General features: G+C 52.6%; 1 protein-coding gene across 1 annotated transcript in view; it reads left to right on the top strand.

The window, feature by feature from the left end:
• The window catches only part of Hs6st1 (heparan sulfate 6-O-sulfotransferase 1), a 45,249-nt gene extending 24,298 nt beyond the window's left edge, over positions 1–20,951 (top strand). Inside the window, exon 2 of the mRNA XM_052745176.1 lies at positions 18,056–20,951. Coding sequence (XP_052601136.1) covers positions 18,056–18,764 — 709 coding nt within the window. The 3' untranslated portion in view covers positions 18,765–20,951. The remainder of the gene's footprint in view (positions 1–18,055) is intronic.
• The last annotated feature ends 371 nt before the right edge of the window (positions 20,952–21,322 follow it).

Here is a 21,322-nt window from a genome sequence, read left to right as displayed (position 1 = left end):
AGATGGCTTCATGGGTTAAAGTGCTTCCACATGACATGAGGACCTGAGTGAGCTCCTGCCTTCAGCAGCCTCATGCAAAGCTGCGCATAGCAACACAGGGAACTCAGAGGCAGAAGGCTCCCTCGGGCTTACTGGCCAGCTAGTCTAGCCACATCGGTGAGCTCCGGGTTCAGTGAGAGACTCTGTCTCAAAAACAATAAATAAATAAGGTAGAGAGTGATTGAGGAAGACGCTTATACCTTCCACACACGTGTGCACACACAAAAGCAGATCTTTAAGCAGTTGGAAGAATAAGCTGAGATGGTCTTCTTCCACTTAACTGTCAGTATTTTATTTGTGCTCTCATGTGAGAACTCACTCAATTCCTACACACACACACACGTGAACTTGTAGATGTATGTACACATGCGGGCGCGCACACACATGACTGTATGAGTGTGTGGTCGCGTTAGGCAAGAGTAAGCCTCAGCTGTTCCTCGGTGTATGTTGTTAGACCTTTAGGAGATTTTGTTCTGAGATAGGGTCTTCCCTCTGTATGAGTCCAGGCTGCCTCTCGTGCTAGGATTACAGACGTGCGTCACCACACCCAGCACTTGTAGGGGATGTCTTCAATTACTTTGTGTGGGGGGAGGCTTGTGCTTGTATATATGTGATGGCGTGTCTGCATGTGCGTATGGAGACCAGGAGCCAGCCTCTGATGTTAGTCCTCAGATACTGTCTGCCTTGATTTTTAAAACAGGGACTTTTACTTGCCTAGAACTCCTCAAGTCGGCTAAACTAGCTGGCCAGAGCTCCCTAGGGGTCCACTTGTCTCTGTCTCTCTGCTGAGATTATAAATGTATGCGTGCGTGTGTGTATTTATATGTATGTGTGTGTGTGCTCGCATGCACGTGTGCACGCATGCCACTATGCAGAGTGTGTCCATGCACACACACAAGTATGCAAGAATACTCGAACGCATTCATATGTGGAGGCCAGAGCAGGACATTGGTATCTTCCTTTCTTGTTCTTTACTCTATTGCCTTGAGACAGGGTCTCTCACTGAACAGATAGTCACAGTTGAGTCTAAGTTGACTAGCCAGCAAGCTCTCTGGACGGACCTGCTCTCTGGACGGCCCCTCCATACTGCCGTGACAGCCTGCCTGGCTTTTTACATGCCTGCTAAGGAGTCGAACTCGGGTCCGAAGGCTTACGGAGCAAGTGTCCTCATTGAGTCCCAAACCTGGCTTTTTAAATGTGGCTTCTGGGGATTGAACTCACATTCCCATGCTTGCGAAACAAGCCCTTTACTAACTGAGGCAACTGCGTGGCCCAGTTCTGACTTCACTTTTGAGATTACAGGACAATCTCTGATCTTATATCTGGACATTTCCTGCAAAATAGTTGACAAATGGTTTCTCTCTTTCTCTTGCATGTCCTGGTACCTCCGCCTCGATGGGTGATGGGTGAGAACAGGTAAGTGCATTTCAGCTGCTTCTCCTTCCTTCCATACAGGGCTGGGCTGAGCCTGCCTGGACCACTCCTCCTGCTAGGTGCCAGGTTGTGAACCTCAGGAGATGCAGTGTCTGTATTTCACAAGGAAGAAACGAGTCAGGGGTGTTCTGAGGGGACCCTGTTCCGGCCACAGCTGCTCAGTGGCAGGGCCCTTGGCTAGCAGGAGTCCTGTATCCCAGTGCTGACTGTGGCCCGCCTGGTTCCTGCCGGGTGCCTTGGGAAGGCTGTCAGTGATAGAGCACGTGTGGCCTGTGAAGTCAGACACCTCTGGGAACCTGTTTGCCAGTCCACAGAGGGCTCTAATGGCGACCAGAAGCAGGGTCAGCAAGTACCTGACAGGCTCTGCCCTCCTTTGGAGGTACCAAGCAGAAGAGCACCTGTTGAGAAGCTGAAGTAGCCAGGTGTGGTCGGGGAGGGTTCCTGACTAGAAAGACAGTCGTCCCCAAGACCCAGGGTCCTTACAGGTGACACAGCTTTCTCATTGAATTCACCAAAGGAGGTCAACTCCTTCCCTGTGAACAAAGCTGGTCAACAGGGCCACAGGCTGACCAACATTGGGATATTGCAGGTAATTTGGTCACACAGTGGTTCTTTCTAGAACAGTTGTCAAAGTGCTGATTTCTTGGGGAGAGAAGTAGTCTACTGTGGGGTGGGTGGAGGTGCGTGGTGTGGAGGTATCAGCCTCCTTGTGAGGAGAGACTGCTCGTGGTGGCTGGAAGAGAGCTGCTGCTGATAGGGTGTTGCTTAGCCTTGTGGGCAAGAGCCGGCCAGCCAGCCACCATCTTTGAGTTGAGCAAGTTGGGCCTGGAGGGTGACCCCAGAAAGGTAAAGATACAGAGTAGCCTTCCAGCTTTGAACATATCTATAGTGCACATTTAATTCATCGTGTGTATATGTGTATGTATATTTAGTAGTGGTGGTGGTAGTGTGTGTGTGTGTGTGTGTTTGTGTATTCACACATGTGTGCACAAGTCCATGTGGATCAGAGGACAACTTTCTGGAGTCACTTTAGATGGTACACATTTTTGTGTTTCTTTGGTTATAAAAAAAAAAAAAAAATTTGGAAAACTACAGGGAAAGGAGAGAAAAAATCTACCCAGGACACTAGACAAAGACCCCAGCTTAAGGCCCGTGCCTCACAACTGCCCTGTAGTCTAGCATGGCGTTGACTCTGGATCGTGGGCCTTGTGCCCTTCCACTCCCGGCTGGGATGGTTTCTGTCAAGGTGTGGCGTACCGCGTGGTGCTTTGTGTGGTCATGACCGTGTAGCATACGTGCCTGGCACAGATAACCAGAGTCGGGCGCTGCCCGGCTAGTGGCAGCAGCGGGTGGAGACTGGCCGTGAGTGGGTGCCTCAGCCCAGCCAAGCATGTGCACTGCACACACTGGCAGAGCCAAAGCTACCCTTCTTGCCGGCCTCTGTGTCTCCTCTTTGGCCTGGCATTCGTGGTTAGGGAGGAGGGTAGAAGCCAGCCACAGGCCATGAGGATGTGAAGAAGTCTGAGTTCTGAGCACCAGCCCCCACGGAGGCGAAGAGGCCGAAAGAGTCGAGTTATCCTTCCTCCCCGGACCCCCAGATCTGGAGGCGGGTCTGAGGCGTGAGTGCGCAGGTCCATGCCCACCTCCTTCCTGTACACACCCAGCAGACGAGCAGTATCCTGTCACCTTCCCTTGACCCCAAAGCAGGAGGGCATGCATGCGCTCAGGCCGAAGTGACATCTTGCCTGCCCAGCATCAACAAGCCAGAAAGTACCAGGCAGGTGGGCGTGAAATATGAATGAGTTACAACAGGCAAGCCCTTCTCTCCTCCTCTTCCCTGGCACGAGGCCCCGGGCGGGCAGCCTTCTCCTCTCACTAGAGAGGCCCACTCACTGGAGCCCTGCCTAGATGCCTCAGACAGATGCCAGGACAAGTCCCTGCCTATGTGTAGGAGGGTCCAAGGAGAGCACTGCTTAGAATGTCTTAGAAAAATCCTTCAGCCAGACTGGCGGGGCACAGTGAGAACCCCCAAATCCAGCCGCTTGTCCCCTCTTCTGTCAAGAGAGCTGATAGCTCACAGGCCTGGTTCAATGGGCTGTCCTGTTTGAAGGCATTGATAGAGCCTCCCCCAACAGCCCTTCCCTGGGCCGGGGCTCCCCCAGAGCCTCCCCTGAGCCCCTACCAGCCATACTGACAGCAGCCAGGTTAAAACCATCATGGGACTAGTGTCCCAGCCCCAGCCCAGTCCTCTAGGTTGCCCAGTGAGGAGCTTGCTGTGGGTCTCCAATCACGCAGGGTTGGGACTGGAACAGGTAACTAGGAAGGATGTCATGGAGAAGGGGCCTCACCTTGGCATGTCCAGTCAGCTCACAAAGCTGGGCCAGGAGGCAACCCTGAGCTCTCCCGGACCTTGTCTGGGCCTCATGGGATCTGCGTAGTTCTAGAAGCTTTGAATAGCTGGAGCTCCTCCCAGGGTGGGACCACTACTTCTCGTCAGTGACCTGCCCAATCCTAGGGAGAAGAGGGACTTTGGGGACCCTCGGGCTGCCACCCAGATGCCCACACAACAGCTCAGTTCCTCTGTGGGTGCAGCTCTTTGGCAGAAAGGCCTCTTGGTAAAGCAGCCAGCATCATTTATAAAGTGAGCAAAGATTTTCACACTCCCACTGAGCTACTAGGTGTTGCCAGCAGGAGGGGACCATCAGGGTTCCCACAGCGAACTGGTAACACTGCACTTTCTCAGTTTTGTTTTGTTTTGTTTTGTTTTGTAATAGTTTGGTATTTTGAAACAAGAATGAGAAGTTTCGTTTTGCTCATGACAGGGCCCTCCCCATCCTGTCCTGCATACAGGAGATATTTCATAAATCCTGTGAAATAAGAAAGGAATCAACAAACCAGAGCTGAGAGGGCAATGCTTCCTAAGGCTGGCTGAGGCCTCACGCCCCAGGACCCAGCCACACCTGTCCCTTCACCAGGTAGACCAAGCTAGCTGGCCAGTGAGCTTCTTCGAGGGCTCGCCCGTCCCCACCTCCCATCTCACTGACACCGAGATTACAAATATATTCCAGTCCCAGCTTTTTCCGTGGCTTCTGGGGATTGAACTCATCCCCCACCCCCATCTCCCACCCCCCATCCCAGTAGCGCTCTTTAGTAGATACCACCCCACCAAATCTTTGTGGACCTAGAAGTGTATGTTTTCTGTCAGCCTGTTGAACAGATAGACGTGCTGAGACCTGGGAACTGAGTGACTGTCCCCTGCAAGCCGTGTAGGAGGACAGCTAGCCCAGTGAGGTCCTTCCTGTCGGTCTAGCCTGGGACCTCTTGCTCTGCTGTGCACTCCCCAGGCCAGAACTACAGGGATTGGGGTGGGGTGGAGAAGATAAACAGTCTTGAGTGCTAGGGCAGGAATGAGTGGGCCCCCCCTGCCCCCGTGCACCCTGCAGAGAGAGGCCAGCCAGCACCCGTCAGGCCAGGGTGGCTGCCATGGACAGAGAATAAGAAAGTCTGTCTCAAACAAAAATTGAAGGCAAGAGCCTACACCTGAGGTTGTCCTCTGACACCCCCCCCCCCCCACACACACACACACACACGCACGTGTTCCACGGCATGCGTCCATGGGCACACTCATGTGTACACACACAAAAGAGAAGCATAGGAAACCAGCTCCCCGGAAAGGAGCTGTACAGGCCCTGGGCCTCAGCAGACTGCCCTACCCAGGTAGGACCTTTGACACACTTCCCACCCCCATGCTACATTGTAGCCATGCAGCGCCTGCCGCCTCACATCTGGGTGTGAAAACAGTGTGAACCAAGTTCAGATGAGCCTGTGTTCTCAGGAGAGTGGCCCAGGTTCTGAGGCTGGTGAGCGGATTAACCGGGGTAAGCAGTAGGTACCCACCCTGTCAGCGCATGTTTTGGGGGATGCTTGTGCCTCCTGGAGACCAGACCTGGGTTTGCTGATGCAAATGAACTGAGGCCCAGCCCAGAGCAGGGCAGGAGCACACTTAACCAAAGCACCAATGGTCAGAAGGGCTGTAGTTTTAAATTTGATGGAGTGAGGAGGGACAGGTCTAGCCTTGTCATCCAGTCATGTCCTGGGCTATAACCCAGGAAAGTCAAACCTCTTAGGACTCCGAGTTAAAGGGAAAGGTGTAGGCACTGACGTACCCAGGCCTCAAAAAGAAGGGGAGACCACAGGGCGCAGGCTGGGTGACCACCTACGGTATGCAAGGCAGATGGCAGAGACCTAGAGCCAAGTGTGGCTGAGACAGATGGGAAGGACTCGAGGCGAGGCCCTGGAGAGGTGGAGGTTGAGTATCAGGCCCTGGGCATGGGGCCCAAAGCATGCAGAGCCATGGACCCCTGAATCCTCCAAACACCCAGCTGCAGGCTTAGCAGTAGAAATCTGGAGGAAGGCCCAGGACGAGCAGCCTGCCTCTTGGCAGTATGGCCAAGGCTGAGCAGGAAGGATGGCTGTGAACCTGGCTGAGAGAGACCAGTATTCAGAATGAGGTCACAAGGCTGTTTCAGGGGTGGGGATGGGGCAGATCCCAGGCTGTGTCCAACTTGATTCAGGCCAGGTTTTCTGTAAGTAAAGAGCCTTCCCTGGCCTGCCTGTTGTCAGCCTAGAAAGTGAGGTTCTTACCAGCAGGTCTGTTTCTGCCTTTTTCATATGTATGTTTCCTGCAGCCCTAGGAGGTGCATTATGAGAGCTGCATCTGCAGGAAGGGTTGCCTCTGAGCCCAGGGAGCAGCCGAGGGATCCCCAGAACTTTATCAAGAGGGTTGGAGGCCTCCTTGGCACAGACATTATCACCTGCACCTTAGCCATGGGTCCACCTTGCTGACTGATCACAAGAGTAAGGCCCAGGAGACCCGACTGGCAGCCCTTGCACACAGTTCTAGCTGTGAATGTGGCCATTGAAGGCCACCACTTCACTCTAGAGACCTGGGCCAGGCGCTACCTCGTGGCAGGGATTGGTGGGGAGAAGGGAGGTGGGTTCCCCCTGCTTCTGAGCTGACAGTAAAGCTTCCAGCAGTATAATTGCACAGTAACCCTTGAGCCACCAGGGTGTCTATGGGCACAGTGCTGCTCAGCCTGAGGAGCAAAGAAACTCCAGGGCCTCTCTTGCCCAGGCCCGAGCCATTAGTGGCAGTGACCAGCCTGCAGTTTCCCATGCTGCCAGCAGATTCCAGTGTGTCTGGCAGCCCTGATGGCGGTCACCAGGAGGCACCAGGACATTGTTAGCTTTGCTCCATCACTGTGTAGAAGACAGCTGGGAGGACCATGTCCCCATTTCACAGGTGGCCTGCCCAGGACCCCACAGCTGAAGGCCTGGAGCCATGGCCTGGGTTTAAGATAATAGCTAGGTCTTTGCCAAAGAAGTGACCCAGAAGTGGAGCTAAGTGGAGCTGGGGATATGACTCAGTTGCTAGGGTGCTTGCCTAGCGTGCGTGAGGCCCTGGGGTCAATTTCCAACTGCACATCAAGCAAATATAGTAACACCTGCCTCTCATCCCAGAGCTCAGGAGGGGAAAGAGAGAAGGTCAGAAGTTCAGGAAGGTCAAGGTCATGCTCAGCTACATAGTGAGATTAAAGCCACCCCCCGGGTTCCTTGAGACTATGTTTCTTTAAAAAAAAAAAAAAACAGCAGGTGTTCTCTCCTGTGTTAGAGATGCCCCTGGACACTGAGGTCTGTTGGCCCTTAGAGCTCAGACACCTGCATGCCTTGCTGAACAGTGGCTGCATCCTGGGATGACTCAGGACTCAGACTTCCACCCTGTATTTGTGGCCCCCTGCCTGGTAGCTAGACTTCATGGCCGTGTTGGGAAGGGGCAGGACAGTGTCAGTGAGTGGGGCTCATAGCATCTGCCTTTCTGGGGGCACAGGGGCACGCCGCCCCCCTGTGTCCATGTCTCCCAAATATCTAGCATCTTCTCTTCCTACCAAGAAGCTATTAGGATTCCTGTCCTCTCTCAGCTTGGATTCTATAGTAAGAAGGGGATATGTGTGACGGGGTGGAGGGAACCTGTCCAAGAGTCCACACATGGGCAAAGGTGACCAGGGTGTGTGCCCTGGCTCTTAGGAAAGTGCCAATTTCTGTTTAAAGTCACTCACCTGGGATGCTGCATTTTCCCTGCAGGGCTGACTCAATTTCCTTCACGTGGCCCTCTCTGACTTACAGCTAATGGACCTTAGCAGAATTGGCCTGTGGTGGATTTGTTTGTTGTCTGTTTGCTCAGAGCTGAGTCACAGGTACTGCCACCAGGCTGCGATTTGGACAGCAAGTTGTCCAGGCACACATTCCAAGCGGACACATTTACCTGGCCTTCTCCTAGCTCACTAAATTAATTACGTGATTATTGCTGAAACCCTAATACCCTGGGCTCTGGAGCCCTGTGTCCAGGAGCTTACCCTCACATTGCATAAGGTCTTCAGTGTGTCGGCTCTGAGGAGATGCCCTAGGTTCAGGGACCAAAACAGGGTGGAAGTTTACATCCCTCCCTTTCAAAGGAGCCAGACACAGGCTGGCCACAGTAAGAGTACAGCCATGGAAACACCAGAGGCTCGTCCTCTACCTGTCTAGAAAGTGGAGCGGCTGCTTAGGGTCCAAGACGACCGCAGATACTTGGCAGTCACATGTACACTCCAGCCAGCAGGAAGAGAAGAGAACACGGAAGTGTCCCTGGGGACATCCTGATGGCCAGGCTTAGTCACACAACCGTACTTAGCTGCAAATCACCTCCTGAGACGCTGTCATCTTGAGTGTCCAAGCAAGCGTAGCTCCCTATATCTACATTGGCTTTTTTGCGATCTATAAGGATTCTGCTTAGACTGGGCCTCTTGAAGTGTCCATGTGATTTATGTTGGGCTAGCCACTCACATCCCTGGGTGTTCATTTCCCATCTCTCCAGCTAGCTGCCTCAGCAGATTGCATAGGTCACCAAAGAGGGCCATCTCGGGCTCAGCTGCCCTTGTCCTCACCCAAGACAGGATTCAATTCTGCTGTTCCACACTTCCACACGGGCTGTTGATTTTGGGGCATTCCATGCTCTGGATGTCCCAAGGGCAAAGGGGGCTTATGGGAGGGTTAGGTAGGAAGGCTGTGAGCAGAGTCTGCCTTTTCCTTTGTCCACACAGCCCCTGACCCCTGACGTCATGATGCCTGAGCCTGAACTGGGATATTTTTGGAAGCAAAATCAGTGACATAACAGAAATAACCACCACTGCTTTTCTTTAGGTGTGAGCAGAGGGGTGGCCTTAGACCGGCATTTTCTACGGAGAGAAAAACACACATGCCTCCTCTCCCTGGCTGCTAACAGCAGCTCAAACTTGATGGGCTGAGTGTCCCACAAGCACCAAGCAGGGCTAGTGGGCCCTGGTTACAGGGGCGAGGAGGTGATGGGCAGGCCCCTGGGAACCTGTTTGCTTGCAGACACGGGCGCTAGTTCCCCCTCTTGTGCCTCTGTGAACCCTAGTCCCTCCGGGCCATCCACTGGATCCTTTACCCCCCAGCCTGCAGCTGTGCCCTCTGGGAGGGGAAGTAGCACAGCCTCGCAGTCTCAAGAAGCCTTGCCCACTAGCCCCATTCCACTCCTGGAGAAAGGAAAAGGCATCCCGCCTCACATGGCTCCTGCCCCACAGTGAGACTTGACGCCAAAAATCACACCTCATTTTTCTAACTAGGAAGCAGCTGGCCCCTGGGGATCTGGTGGCAGGCAGTCGTTAGGACGCTGGCCAGGGTACTTTGTGTCAGGGGCTCTGCAGCTTTGGCAGCCTCCATGGTGTTCTCCTCCTTACCAAGGACCTAGAGCAGACAAGGTCTGCTTCTCCCAGAGAGTCCCTGTCCTGCTCTGTGTTGCCCCATGGGCCTGGGGTGGTGGCAGTAGTCAGAACAGGCCTGGGGAAGGGGACCCCATGCTTGAGTGTTCTGAGTATCTGGGGATTCCTCACATCGCCCTTCTTGGACCTTCTGAACTGGAGTCAGGTGTCTTAAAGGGTTATTTGTTAATTTATTTGTGTGTGTGTGTGTGTGTGTGTGTGTCTGTGAGTTTATGTGCACCACGTGCCGGCAGGAGCCCCCAGAGGCCAGAAGAGGGAGTCAGATCCCCTGGAACTAGAGTTACAGGTGGTTTTGAGCCACCATGTGGGTGCTGCGAACCAAACCCAGGTTCTCTGCAAGAACAGTCAACACTCAACTGCTGGGCCAGCTCGTGGATAGCAGCACTCCTCAGGCACAATCAATCCACCGTGGTTTCTTAGGGTTTTTTACACTTATTTTCTCTTTCTCTCTCTGTACATACAGACAGAGCCATATGAATCTGACTTTATCCTTGTCTTTGTCCTCAGGAAGGGTCCCCGGGCCCTGAAGAGACCAGTTAGGGTTAAAGAGAACCCTCAGAGCCCTTCACACATACCTCACCACTCGGTGACTGGGTAATCCTCTCCTGGTCTCAGAGCATGCCACACTTCGTTGTTACTGCTCTACTAGGGAGCTGCTGCAGAGGCCACCCAAAGTGCTTCTGTGGGAACCAGTGTGGTTCTGGAATGTTTGTTTAAGAACTGAACTGGGCCAGGCCTAGTGGCATATACCTGGAATCCCAACACTCAGGAAGCTGAGGCAGGGCAGGAGGACCGCTGAGATTTTACAGCCAGCCTGGGCTACACAGTGAGACCCTTTTTTAATTTTACAGCCCTAAATTGTATCATCCTTCTGACTGAGCTGGTACTTGTAAAAACTGCTGCCTTTGTTCCAGGGTCTGAGTTTTTTGTTTTTGTTGTTGTTGTTGTTGTTGTTGTTTTAAGATTTATTTATTTATTATGTATACAGCATGTGTGACCAGAAGAGGGCACCAGATCTCATTACAGATGGTTGTGAGCCATCATGTGGTTGCTGGGAATTGAACTCAGGACCTCTGGAAGAGCAGTCAGTGCTCTTAACCTCTGAGCCATCTCTCCAGCCCCAGGGTCTGAGTTTTAGGACCCATGGCTGATATCCTGATCTTTAAACACCTCTGGTTGGTCTTAGAGAGGGGCTCAGCCTTGGAGAAGCCAGCAAGAAATGTGCCCTGACAAGGAGAGTGTGTGTGTGTGTGTGTGTGTGTGTGTGTGTGTGTGTGTGTGTGTGTGTGTTTCATGTTCATATGTGTAAGGGTACACATGTACACTGCATGTAGACGGTAGAAGCCGGAAGTCAACCTCAGGCATGATTCCTAAGGTGTTGTCCACCTTGGATTTTTGAGACAGGGTCTCTTAGTGGACTGGAACTCACCAAGCAGACTAGACTGGTCCATCACACCTCAGAGATCCACCTGTTTCTGTTTCCCCAGCTCTGGGACCCAGCCTTTCATTTTTTTTTTTTTTAATTTATTTATTTATTTATTTATTTATTTATTTATTTGTAGTATTTTTAACATAACAACATATGTGTTGGTAAGTAGGTGCAGACATGACATGCCACAGTGCACCAGTGGCCGTGGGCATGTGCGCGTGTGTGTGTGTGTGTGTGTGTGTGTGTGTGTGTGTGTGTGTGTGTGTGTGTGTGTCACAGGCTGCAGGAGTCTGCTCTGTGGCTCATTGCTGTCTTCCTGTTTCATATCTCCCCAGGACAGACAGCATCAGGGTTTTGTTACCTTAGCTGCTTTTCTCAATGACATGACAAAAGCATAAAAGGGGAGGATCTTTTTCAGGTCAAGGTTCATCATGACAGAATGCATTGTGATGAGGTACAGGGCTCCTGGTCACTGTGCATCTTCAGTCAGGAGGCAGAGATGATGCAGATGCCCCGTCTTTCCTCCCTGTGTTTATCATCTGGTACCACCTACAGTTGCTGAGGCTCTTCTCACCTCAGTTAATCTAATCTAGGGCCCCCCACCCCCCATCCCTGCCACGCTGCCACCGCCATGCCCAGAGGCATGTCTCTTCGGTGATTCTAGATTCTGCCAAATCGGGTGCTGATATTAACCATCACAAGGGGCATCGCCACACCCCTCTACAGGGTAAGCACTGTTTTGGAGGTAGAATTACCTAGCCTAAGCTTCTCACTAAGCCACAGCATCCTGTCCCTCCTCCATCCAGGCTCTGGACTTGCTACGAGCCTGAAGCCAGTTAGCTAGGTTAATTGGTTGGTTGGTTGGTTGGTTGGTTGGTTGGTTGGTTGGTTGGTTGGTTGGTTCGTTGGGCGCCAGATGTTGTTTGAATCTTAGGCGGTCATTTCATAAAAGATGCAGAGCCAGATATCAGAAAGCTGAAAGATCAGAGAAGCAGAGCAGCCGGCCACTAGTTCTTACCGCTAGGACATCCTCAATTTAAAGAGAGTGAGTTCCTATTTCCTCACGCCTTATATACCTTTCTCTGCCCAGACATCACTTCCTGGGGTTAAAGGCGTGTGTGCTTCCCAGGACTGGGATTAAAGGTGTATGCCACCACTGCCTGACTCTTTTCCATTGTGGCCTTGGACTCACAGAGATCCACACAGACCTCTGCCTCCCAAGTGATAAGATTAAGGGTGTGTGCCACCTCTGCCTGACCTCTGTGTCTAATCTAGTGGCTGGCTCTGTCCTCTGATCCTCAGGCAAGTTTATTAGGGTACACAACATATGACCACAGGTAGATAGATGCAGGCACGAGTGTTGGTTAAATCAATACCCTGAAACAGGAGGGACCGCAAAGCCCCCTCCAGCTAGCAGTGTGGTCCACAGGAGGAACAGGTATGGGGGTGGGGGTGGGGGCAGGGAAGCACTGTCTTCCACTAAGGTAAAGCTCTTGAGACTGGCAAATCTCTGAAGCCACATGTTCATTGAGCTGTTTCAGACACTTCAATAAAGGATTGGTCCTGGGTGAGCTCTCTCAGTTGCCAGATAAAGACAGTAGGGATGGGTAGCTGCTGAAAGTATGTCTACCAACCTAAGAACTGAGAGCATCTTTATCTTGAAAACTGGCAGAAGGCTTGGGTTGTGGCTCTGTTGATAAAGTACTTGCCTAGCATGCAGAAGGCCCTCAGTTCAGTGCCCAGCACCATAAAAACCAGATGTGGTGATGCATTCCAACACTTGGAGGGGAAGGGGGAAATCAGTTCAAGGCCATCCTTATCGACATAGGGAGTTTGAGGCCAGTCTAGGCTAGAGACTATCTTAAATTGTCAACAAGGAATTTACCTTATCTATAGATAAGAGAAGCAGGATTATACTAATTAGAGAAGTTACAGGGTTGGAGGGCAGTCTATAAAGAGAGGAGCTCCTTGCTTCCTGCTACTGGATCGGCTGGGTTAGTGGTTCTGGGATTTATATGTAAATAAGGCATGATGGCAAGCACATTGAAGTCTGAGTCAAGATTTCAATATCCATTCCGAATATAAAAACAGTGGGTTTTCCCCTGAGCTGTTACCCAATTCACTTCCCCCTTTCTCTGATTTCTCCCAGCCTCATCCAGTTCTTGTGATTAGATTTAGGCTATGTTCGGGTTTTTATTCCTCGTGGTTGTCAGTAGAGGACTTGGCTCTGGCAGGCCAGTCCCCTGACTCTGAGACCAGTTCCCAATCATTTATAAGTATTGTGAGAGTCACCTGAGTTAATCTGGGGTCAGACCCTGTTTTGCTCTCTCCCCACAGGACCAGCAGGAGGTATGCTGACTCTAACCCTGAAGTCGCTCTTACATAACCTCTGACTGGCCTCAAACTTGCCCTGTAACTGAGGCTGGCTTTGAACGATCCCCTTTGGGTTACTTTTCTTCAAAGATTAAGGCAAAGGGAACTTTGTTTTTGTTTGTTTGTTTGTTTTGTGTGTGTGCACGCGTTTTTGTGTGCACATGTGTGTGGAAACCTCAAGTTAGCATCAGGTATCTATCTTCATTGCTCTCTCTCTTCCCTCATCTGCTCAGACAAAGTCTCTCAGTTAAACCCAGAGCTCATGGATTAGCTGACCTAGCTGGCCAGCCTACCTCAGGGATCTCCCGCATCCATCTCTCAAGTGCTGGGTAGCAGGTGGCCTGGCCTAGGACTTTTCTTTGTGGTGATCCAAAGTCCTCGGGCTTACATGGCAAGGAATTTATCCACCAAGCCACATCTCCAACCTCTGGGAACTTTTTATCATGCCTGCTTGGAGAATTTGTTCACTTTCTCTCTGTCCTGATTTCTTCGGATACTCCACTGTGATTTTTAGTGGGGTAGCTGGGTCTGGTGCAGGGGCCCAGCCCCAAACGACGGCCTCCTGTGGTTTGCATGGGGAAGTTGGTAACAGGTGTTCAGTCACTCTCCATTCTTATTTTTTTTGAGACAGGGTTGCTCTAAACCTGGAGCTCACCAGTTCAGATAGACCAGGCTAGCCAGTCCCCCCAGTGATCCTCGTCTCTCAGGCTTCCCTGCACTGAGGTTATAGGTACATGCTGCTGCGGCCAGCTTTGTGTCTGTATTTTAGGGTCTGAGCTTAGGTCCTCAAACTAGTGCTGCTAGCCATCTCTCCCCAGCACCTCGACTCACAGGGGTGTGTGTGTGTGTGTGTGTGTGTGTGTGTGTGTGTGTGTGTGTGTGTGCCAGAGGACACATGGAGAGGTCAGAGAACAAGCCCCCCACCAAGCCCCGTTCCCCTAGAACCCCAGTGCTGGGATTATAGACGTATGCCGCCATGCATGGCTTTTTAATGTGGATGCTGGGGACCCCGACTTGACTCCTCACGATGGCACAGCGAGCACTTTACTCTCTTGAGTCGTCTCCCAGCCCTCCTGGTTTCCTGTTTCCTACACACCAGGAGGGCACTCTGGTCTGGCCTTGCCTTGGCCTCTGGTCTTCACCATAGGCCCTTCTGTAGCCAAAACCATATGTCCATGGTCTTCTAAGAAGTTTGGGAGTGCTGCCCGAGGTCCAGGGACTGCCGCCTCCCACCAGGCATCGTTGGTCCTCAGAAGTACTAGTTAGGAGCCAGGTACTGCCACTTCATGTCCATCATCAGGTATTTCTGTAGAGGCCGGGGGGTAGCCTTCACACGGTGGCTCTGACCCCAGATCCTGTTAAGGGAGCTCACCCTTCCCCAGTGAGAAATTCCGTCCTTGGCGATAAGGGCACAAACTCTAATTAGCGCTCACCTGTGGCCTCTAGCTGTTGTTGCTTAAAGAGACCCGGCCTGGGTCAGAAGTAGTTCATGGTCTATGCAGAGATGGGCATTGTCATAATCTAGTCGAAGTGACCACCCGAGGGTGGCCTCCCTCATGATTTTTCTGGAGATGACTTTTCCCAGAGCTAAGCGAGTTTTTGCCCAAGCTGAGACTTGCAGGTTTCTAGTTAGAAGAAGAACTTGTTCTCTGAGCAGGTGTGGGTGGTGGTCCCTGCTCAAGGGAGAAGATACTGCTTCCGGAAAAGAGGAAGGGGCAAGCAGGTTCGCACAAGCAGAAGGCAGCAGGGTGGCTTTAACTGTGGTCCCAGATCAGAGGCCGGGTTCCTCTTCCGTGCTCTTATTCCGGTGACCCCAATATTTCCTAAGTAAGCTTGTCAGTCGTACTAATGTTAAAGCTCGCTATTTCCCGTTTTTCCTTCAATCCCACCAGCAGTCACCCCCACCAGATCCGAGGTGGCACCAGGAAGCTGGCAGTGTGGGGGCTGGAGGAGGTGACATGAGAACCGAGCCCTAGGCCACCCTCAGCTCCCCCACCCCTCGGCCCAGGTTCGCCACCCCTCTGGTTGAGACGGCACTAAACGCACTTTGCAATGACGGTTCCACCCAGCATGGTGTGGGCATGGCTGCAAGGGAAGAGAGGAGCAGTTTCCCGGTCTTCCTGCCCCTCACCCACCCACCCCCTCCCATGGCCCCCGGCAATATCAGCAGCCTAGAATGACCTAGACTGGTAGAAACAGACCAGCTTTCCCGGAATTCCAAGGAGGTAAGAAGCAGGACATGGCCTGGAGACATCGATTGCAGCCCTTTACTGCAGAGTGTTGTCCCGAGAGGGCTCCACACAGTATCGCTGCCAGTTACCGCCAGGGGGTCCGGCTGGGCTGCATGGTTGTGGCCACAGGTACGGACAGGCCTCCTACCTCCCCATCACTCAGATGACCACCATGGGCCCCATTCTGCTGACTACCATGAGCCCTAGACTTGTCCCTGTATGGAGTGTGTATCCAGAGATGTGCCCTCGAGGTCAGTGTACCATGGACACCTTATAGGCTGGGACCATGGTCTACACTGTGCTCACAGCAGCACAGAGTGGCCAGCCACCCTGAGAGAGAGCACAGTTTGCGGGGGAGTCCCTGAAAGCAGAGCTGCTTCTGGGTACGTCCCCAAGGCTCTCCGTGTGACAAAGCCAACTATCTCCAGATGCTGGGGCTCAGGAGGACATGTGGTTCCTTTCAAGAGAGCAAGTGGGGTGTGTGTGTGTGTGTGTGTGTGTGTGTGTTGGAGACCAGAGACAAGAGGCCGTTGTGAGATACCTGTTGTGGGTGGTTGAAACTGAATTCAAGTCCTCTGGAGGACAGTACATGCTCATAACCACTGAAGCATCTCTTCAGCCCCCTCCCACACACACACACACACACACACACACACACACACACACTTTTTTTTTTTTTTTTTTTTTTTTTTTTTTGGTTTTTCAAGACAAGGTTTTTCTGTGTGACAGTTCTGACTGTCCTGGAACTCTCTCTCTGTAGACCTGACTGGCCTCAAACTTCTGTTTTCTTTTTAAATAAAGATTGTATTTATGTGTGGGTGCCCACTGATATCAGAAGAGGGTATCACAACCTCTAGAGCTGGAGATGGTTGTGAGCCAGGACATGGGCACTGGGAACTGATCAGGCCCTCTGCAAGAACAGCAAGTGTTCTTAACCACTGAGCCATCTTTCTTGCCCCTCAATTTCCTTTTCTTTTTCCTAAAGTGTTTGGGGTGCATAAGAACTTGCATCGCATCTGTGAGAAATAACTCATAGTGAAGACCTGTACCCTTGCCGCCCTAAGGGCATCCCAGAAGGATGGTGTCCTAGGACCACTGTATACACCCTGGGGCCTCCATCCCAAAGCACACCAGCTCTAACCTGTCTTGAATTTCCAAGTATACCATCTCACTACCGTGTTTTTGATATCATTTATAATGATTTCAGCATAAACACCCATTACTAAAGATAGTTTCTGGAGGTTTTTTTGTTTTTTTTTTTTTTTTGGTTTTTTTTTTTTGGTTTTTCGAGACAGGGTTTCTCTGTGTAGCTTTGCACCTTTCCTGGAACTCACTCTGTAGCCCAGGCTGGCCTCGAACTCACAGAGATCCGCCTGGCTCTGCCTCCCAAGTGCTAGGATTAAAGGCGTGCGCCACCACCGCCCGGCTGGAGATTTCTTTTAAGATTTATTTTATTTATGTATATGCCGGTGTCTTGGTATGTATGTACCTGTGTGGAGGTAACTGAGAAAGCCAGAAAAGGATTTCAGAAACTCTAGAGTGGGTACTGGCCATTGTGAGCCACCTAACCGGGAGTACTGGGGACTGAACTTGGGTTCTGTAGAAGAACAGCAAATACTTATAACCGCTGATCCATCTCTCTAACCCCAGGATTTTTATTTCTGAAAACCTAATAAACATTGTTACTATAGTCTGTGGGAAAGCCTGGGCTCTGAGGCCAATCCGTACAGTGGCCATGCAGATAGGAAGTATTGCACTTTACAGGACCCTAGAGAGGATGGTGGAACTTGTTCAGGGTGCCTGGCCTGCTTCTGAACTCAGGGTGACATGAGCCATGAGATGGGTCATGGGAGATTCTCGGGGTGAGGAAACTTAGACCTGGGGGCTGCTGGCTCTGCAGCTGCACAGGACTCATCCAGGAAGAAGGCAGGCCTGTCAATGAGCCATGGCCTGACCCTGGAACTGCCATCGGTTCAGGACTGATGGGCATCTGACACCAAGGACACAGAAGGCTTGCAAAGGGCAGAGGCCACCACACAGCATGTCAACAAGGTATATAGGGCCCAGGCCCAGGCCAGACGGGCCTCATTCAGTTCCAGCCTTTGAGGGGTGCGGCCACCGTCTGACCCACTGAGAGAAACAGTCCTCCCCTGCTTCCTGTGGCTTGTGCAGCCCATGCCTCCAGGATGCTCTCCATCCTCGCAGCCTTCCAGGACATGGCCTGGAAGTCTGTCAGCCCACGGGGGCTCCAGAGCACAGGACAGTGGAGGACCAAGAGCTGCTGTGGGGCCTTCCTCTGCAGTCTTTACATATCGTACTGGGCCAGCCCTCTTTTGTCAGAACTATCACTCCTGTGGCTTTCAGGGTGTTTGGTGGCAGCTGCCGGGACCTCCTCACTCCCTCACTAAGATGTGTCAGCAGAGCACCTGCTGGGGCCTGGGGCAAGAGGGAGCGGAGGCCAGGCACTACAAGGCATCACTCTGCGGTCCCACTTGGAAGGCATGCCCTTGGCAAGTTCCTGCCTCAGACCCCAGGGTTTTCTACTCAGAAATGAGTGGTAGAGCTGAGAGCTTGTGCTGCAGCTGGAATCGGCCGGTGTCACTTGGCCAGGGGTCCATGCTGAAGCGCCACAATCGTCATAGCAGACGTAGCCCCCTCCTCCCCTCGTCCTCTCGCAGTACTGATCTCGCCCCGCTTTCTCCTTGTAGGAAGTTCTACTACATCACTCTGCTGCGAGACCCAGTATCCCGCTACCTGAGTGAGTGGCGACATGTACAGCGTGGAGCCACGTGGAAGACCTCACTGCACATGTGCGACGGGCGCACGCCAACCCCAGAGGAGCTGCCGCCCTGCTACGAGGGCACAGACTGGTCAGGCTGCACGCTGCAGGAGTTCATGGATTGCCCCTACAACCTGGCCAACAACCGGCAGGTGCGCATGCTGGCCGACCTCAGCCTGGTGGGCTGCTACAACCTGTCCTTCATCCCCGAGAGCAAGCGGGCCCAGCTGCTGCTGGAGAGCGCCAAGAAGAACCTGCGCGGCATGGCCTTCTTCGGCCTCACCGAGTTCCAGCGCAAGACGCAGTACCTCTTTGAGCGGACGTTCAACCTCAAGTTCATCCGGCCCTTCATGCAGTACAACAGCACCCGGGCGGGCGGTGTGGAGGTGGATGAGGACACTATCCGGCACATCGAGGAGCTCAACGACCTGGACATGCAGCTGTATGACTATGCCAAGGACCTCTTCCAGCAGCGGTACCAGTACAAGAGACAGCTGGAGCGCAGGGAGCAGCGCCTGCGCAATCGCGAAGAGCGCCTCCTGCATCGCTCCAAGGAGGCGCTGCCGCGGGAGGACCCGGAAGAGCCAGGCCGCGTGCCCACCGAGGACTACATGAGCCATATCATCGAGAAGTGGTAGTGGTGGCAGGAGCAGAAAGTGACGGGCAAGATTTAATGGGGAAAGAAGTGGGGCCAACAGTTCTCGCTGATTGGTGTGGAGGGAAGCGTGCTGGTAGATTACCCTAGACCTTGATGGGCGAGGTAGGACCTCTGGGACAGGTGGCCTCCCTGCTCTCCTGGCCCCCATGTCACACTTAAAACTGAAGATTTGAAAAAGACTCTCGAGGGGACATGTCTGCTCAGCCGGGAGTCCCACACCTACTATGCACGCACTGGCCCCAATGACCAGCCCCTCTAGGAACATGACTAGCTCCTAATAGTTCATCTAAAGCTCCTTGGCCTCTGGGGATCCTAATAACCCAGAATCTCGGGGAGCCTTTTTCCCTGAGAACACAAGCGAATCTCTGAGGTGTCCTCAGACCTGGAGTCCCCCCCTCCTTACCCATCACAGCTGCTTTCAAGGTCAGGGTCAGCCCCAGCTACAGCAGAGAGGATTCCAAGTCTGGCACCTGGCTGCTGCCATGATCAAAATCCACAGTCCATCCTGGCTTTGAGGAGCCAGGCTCAGGCAGGAAAGGGATGGACACCAAGAGTCTCCCCACCAGTCCCTGTGCTTTCTGATCTCCCACTGCCCCCAGCCCTGTCACTGGGACATTTATACAAGGGCTCATGTGCCACTATATTCCCACCATACCAGCAATTCTTCAGTCCCATGCATAAAAGCATCCCTTGGCTGGGATACAGGGCCACACCAACCTGAGCTGATACTGAATGGCCAGGATGGGGACTTTCCCATCCTCAGCTAAGGTTGGAAGGAACAGCTCTGAATGTCCTTTCTGGGGCCTGTATGCACAACCCTCCCCGCCCTGGCTCTCTCTCTGCATCTTCCGACCCTTCAAAGTCTGACCAAGCTATTCCCAGCAGCCCTGTGGGCCAGCCAGTGTCCCCACTAGAAGCCATGTTGCATATGTTTTTAAGCACTTGCCCAGTGCCCTATCCCTTGTGTTCCCTAGGAGGCCCTGGCGGGCCCACCACTTAGTGGAGGTGTTGTGACTTTTTCAGCCCATTTGCATGCAGACAAGGGTTGTGAGCTGACCCTGAGGCAGAACAGGGCCTACTCCCTGTCTCTGTTTCACTCAACACTCAGGCTAAGAAGGGCTGGGTTACCACAGACAAGAGTAGGGGCCGTATGTAGCATAGCAATATTCCAGATGTTGACAGGTGTAGCGGCTGCCCCAGAGCAATGGCTTCATCTTCACATGTGTGGTACAGGGTCTACACTCAGGCATCAGGCCCTTGACCTTGGGGTCCACAGGCAAGATGAGTTCTGATAGGCACCATCCGGCCCAGTCCAGGGCCACCTTCATGGTGAATGATCACACTGGGTAGCAAGTTAGGCGGTCAAGACCACTGTGAAAGGGATTGGCTTAGACACTCAGTTTAGAGCAATTATATGTCTGAGAGGAGCTTGGCATATTTGGGGAACCCTGGGGTCTTTCACAGGTCATGTTGGTTGTTGCCAGCTTCTGTCAGGAAGTACCCCATCTCCACATGGACCCCCTTCACAACTTCCTGTGTGTGTGACCCAAACATGGATCTGTTCTATACATACTAGAATATGTTTTCACTTACGCCCCGCCATCCTGACTCACACGGAAGCACGGGTCACTTCTCTATCTCTGCTGCGTTTGAAAAATAGTCCCTCCCATCTCAGGCCAGCGCCAGGCTGAGGAATCCTCAGGCCCTTGACTGTCCACCCTTGCCTAAGGCTCAGGCCACCAGCTTTGGGGCACAGCTTCCTGGTACTCAGCATCTCAGAACAGGGTGCTTCCCCGTCCCTCCAGCTCCAAGGACTCTGCCTACCCCTGGGGCTGAGAGGCCATGCAAAGGCAGCAAGCTAATAACTCAGTCCCGAGGCACCCTGCAGCCCTGCAGACACCCCCTCTTGGAGTGAGTGGGAAGCGGGGACCACAGAACTGTCCAGGCACCGCGTCTGAACTGGAACTGTTTCACTTGAACCCGGGAGCTTTAAAGCTTTATTTATTTATAGCTTCTTATTAAAAAATAAAAAGTGTTGAGAAGGAGTCTTTGGGTTATTCATACAGAGCAATGAATTGACGGCGGAAAAAGCAACTGGTTGTCTTCTAATTGTCTTTGTCTAGGTGGAGAATGAACATTAGCAGATGAAATAAACCCTGAAAAGGTCCCCGTGTGCTGTGGTCTGTGCTAATCCCTCCCAGGCATGGCAACTGCCAATATCATAGGAGGTTGGCAGAGGTGCTGGTGCAGGGGTGCAGGTGACCCAGCCCCAAGTGGGTGCTGGTAAAAACAAACCACCAAGGGTAGAAACATCATTTATCACAGCATGTAGGCAGGTGAAAGGGGGGGGGGCTGTCACCAACAGCAATGTCAGTACCATCTGTCGTGACTTCCTCTGCTCGGCGTTAACTTGGAAATGTTTCAGATGGCAAAGGGAACGATGGCCCAGATACTCAGTTGGCAGAGTATCTGTCTCGCACGATGCAGGAAGCCTGGGTTTGATTCCCAGCACTCAGGAGGTGGAGGCAGGAGAATCCG

This window comes from Peromyscus californicus, unplaced genomic scaffold (genome assembly GCF_007827085.1).
Source record: "Peromyscus californicus insignis strain IS unplaced genomic scaffold, ASM782708v3 Scaffold_19__1_contigs__length_69161282, whole genome shotgun sequence".
Lineage (NCBI taxonomy): Eukaryota > Metazoa > Chordata > Mammalia > Rodentia > Cricetidae > Peromyscus > Peromyscus californicus.
Note: the sequence above shows the minus strand (reverse complement) of the source record. Positions and strands in the feature narration are given on the sequence as shown.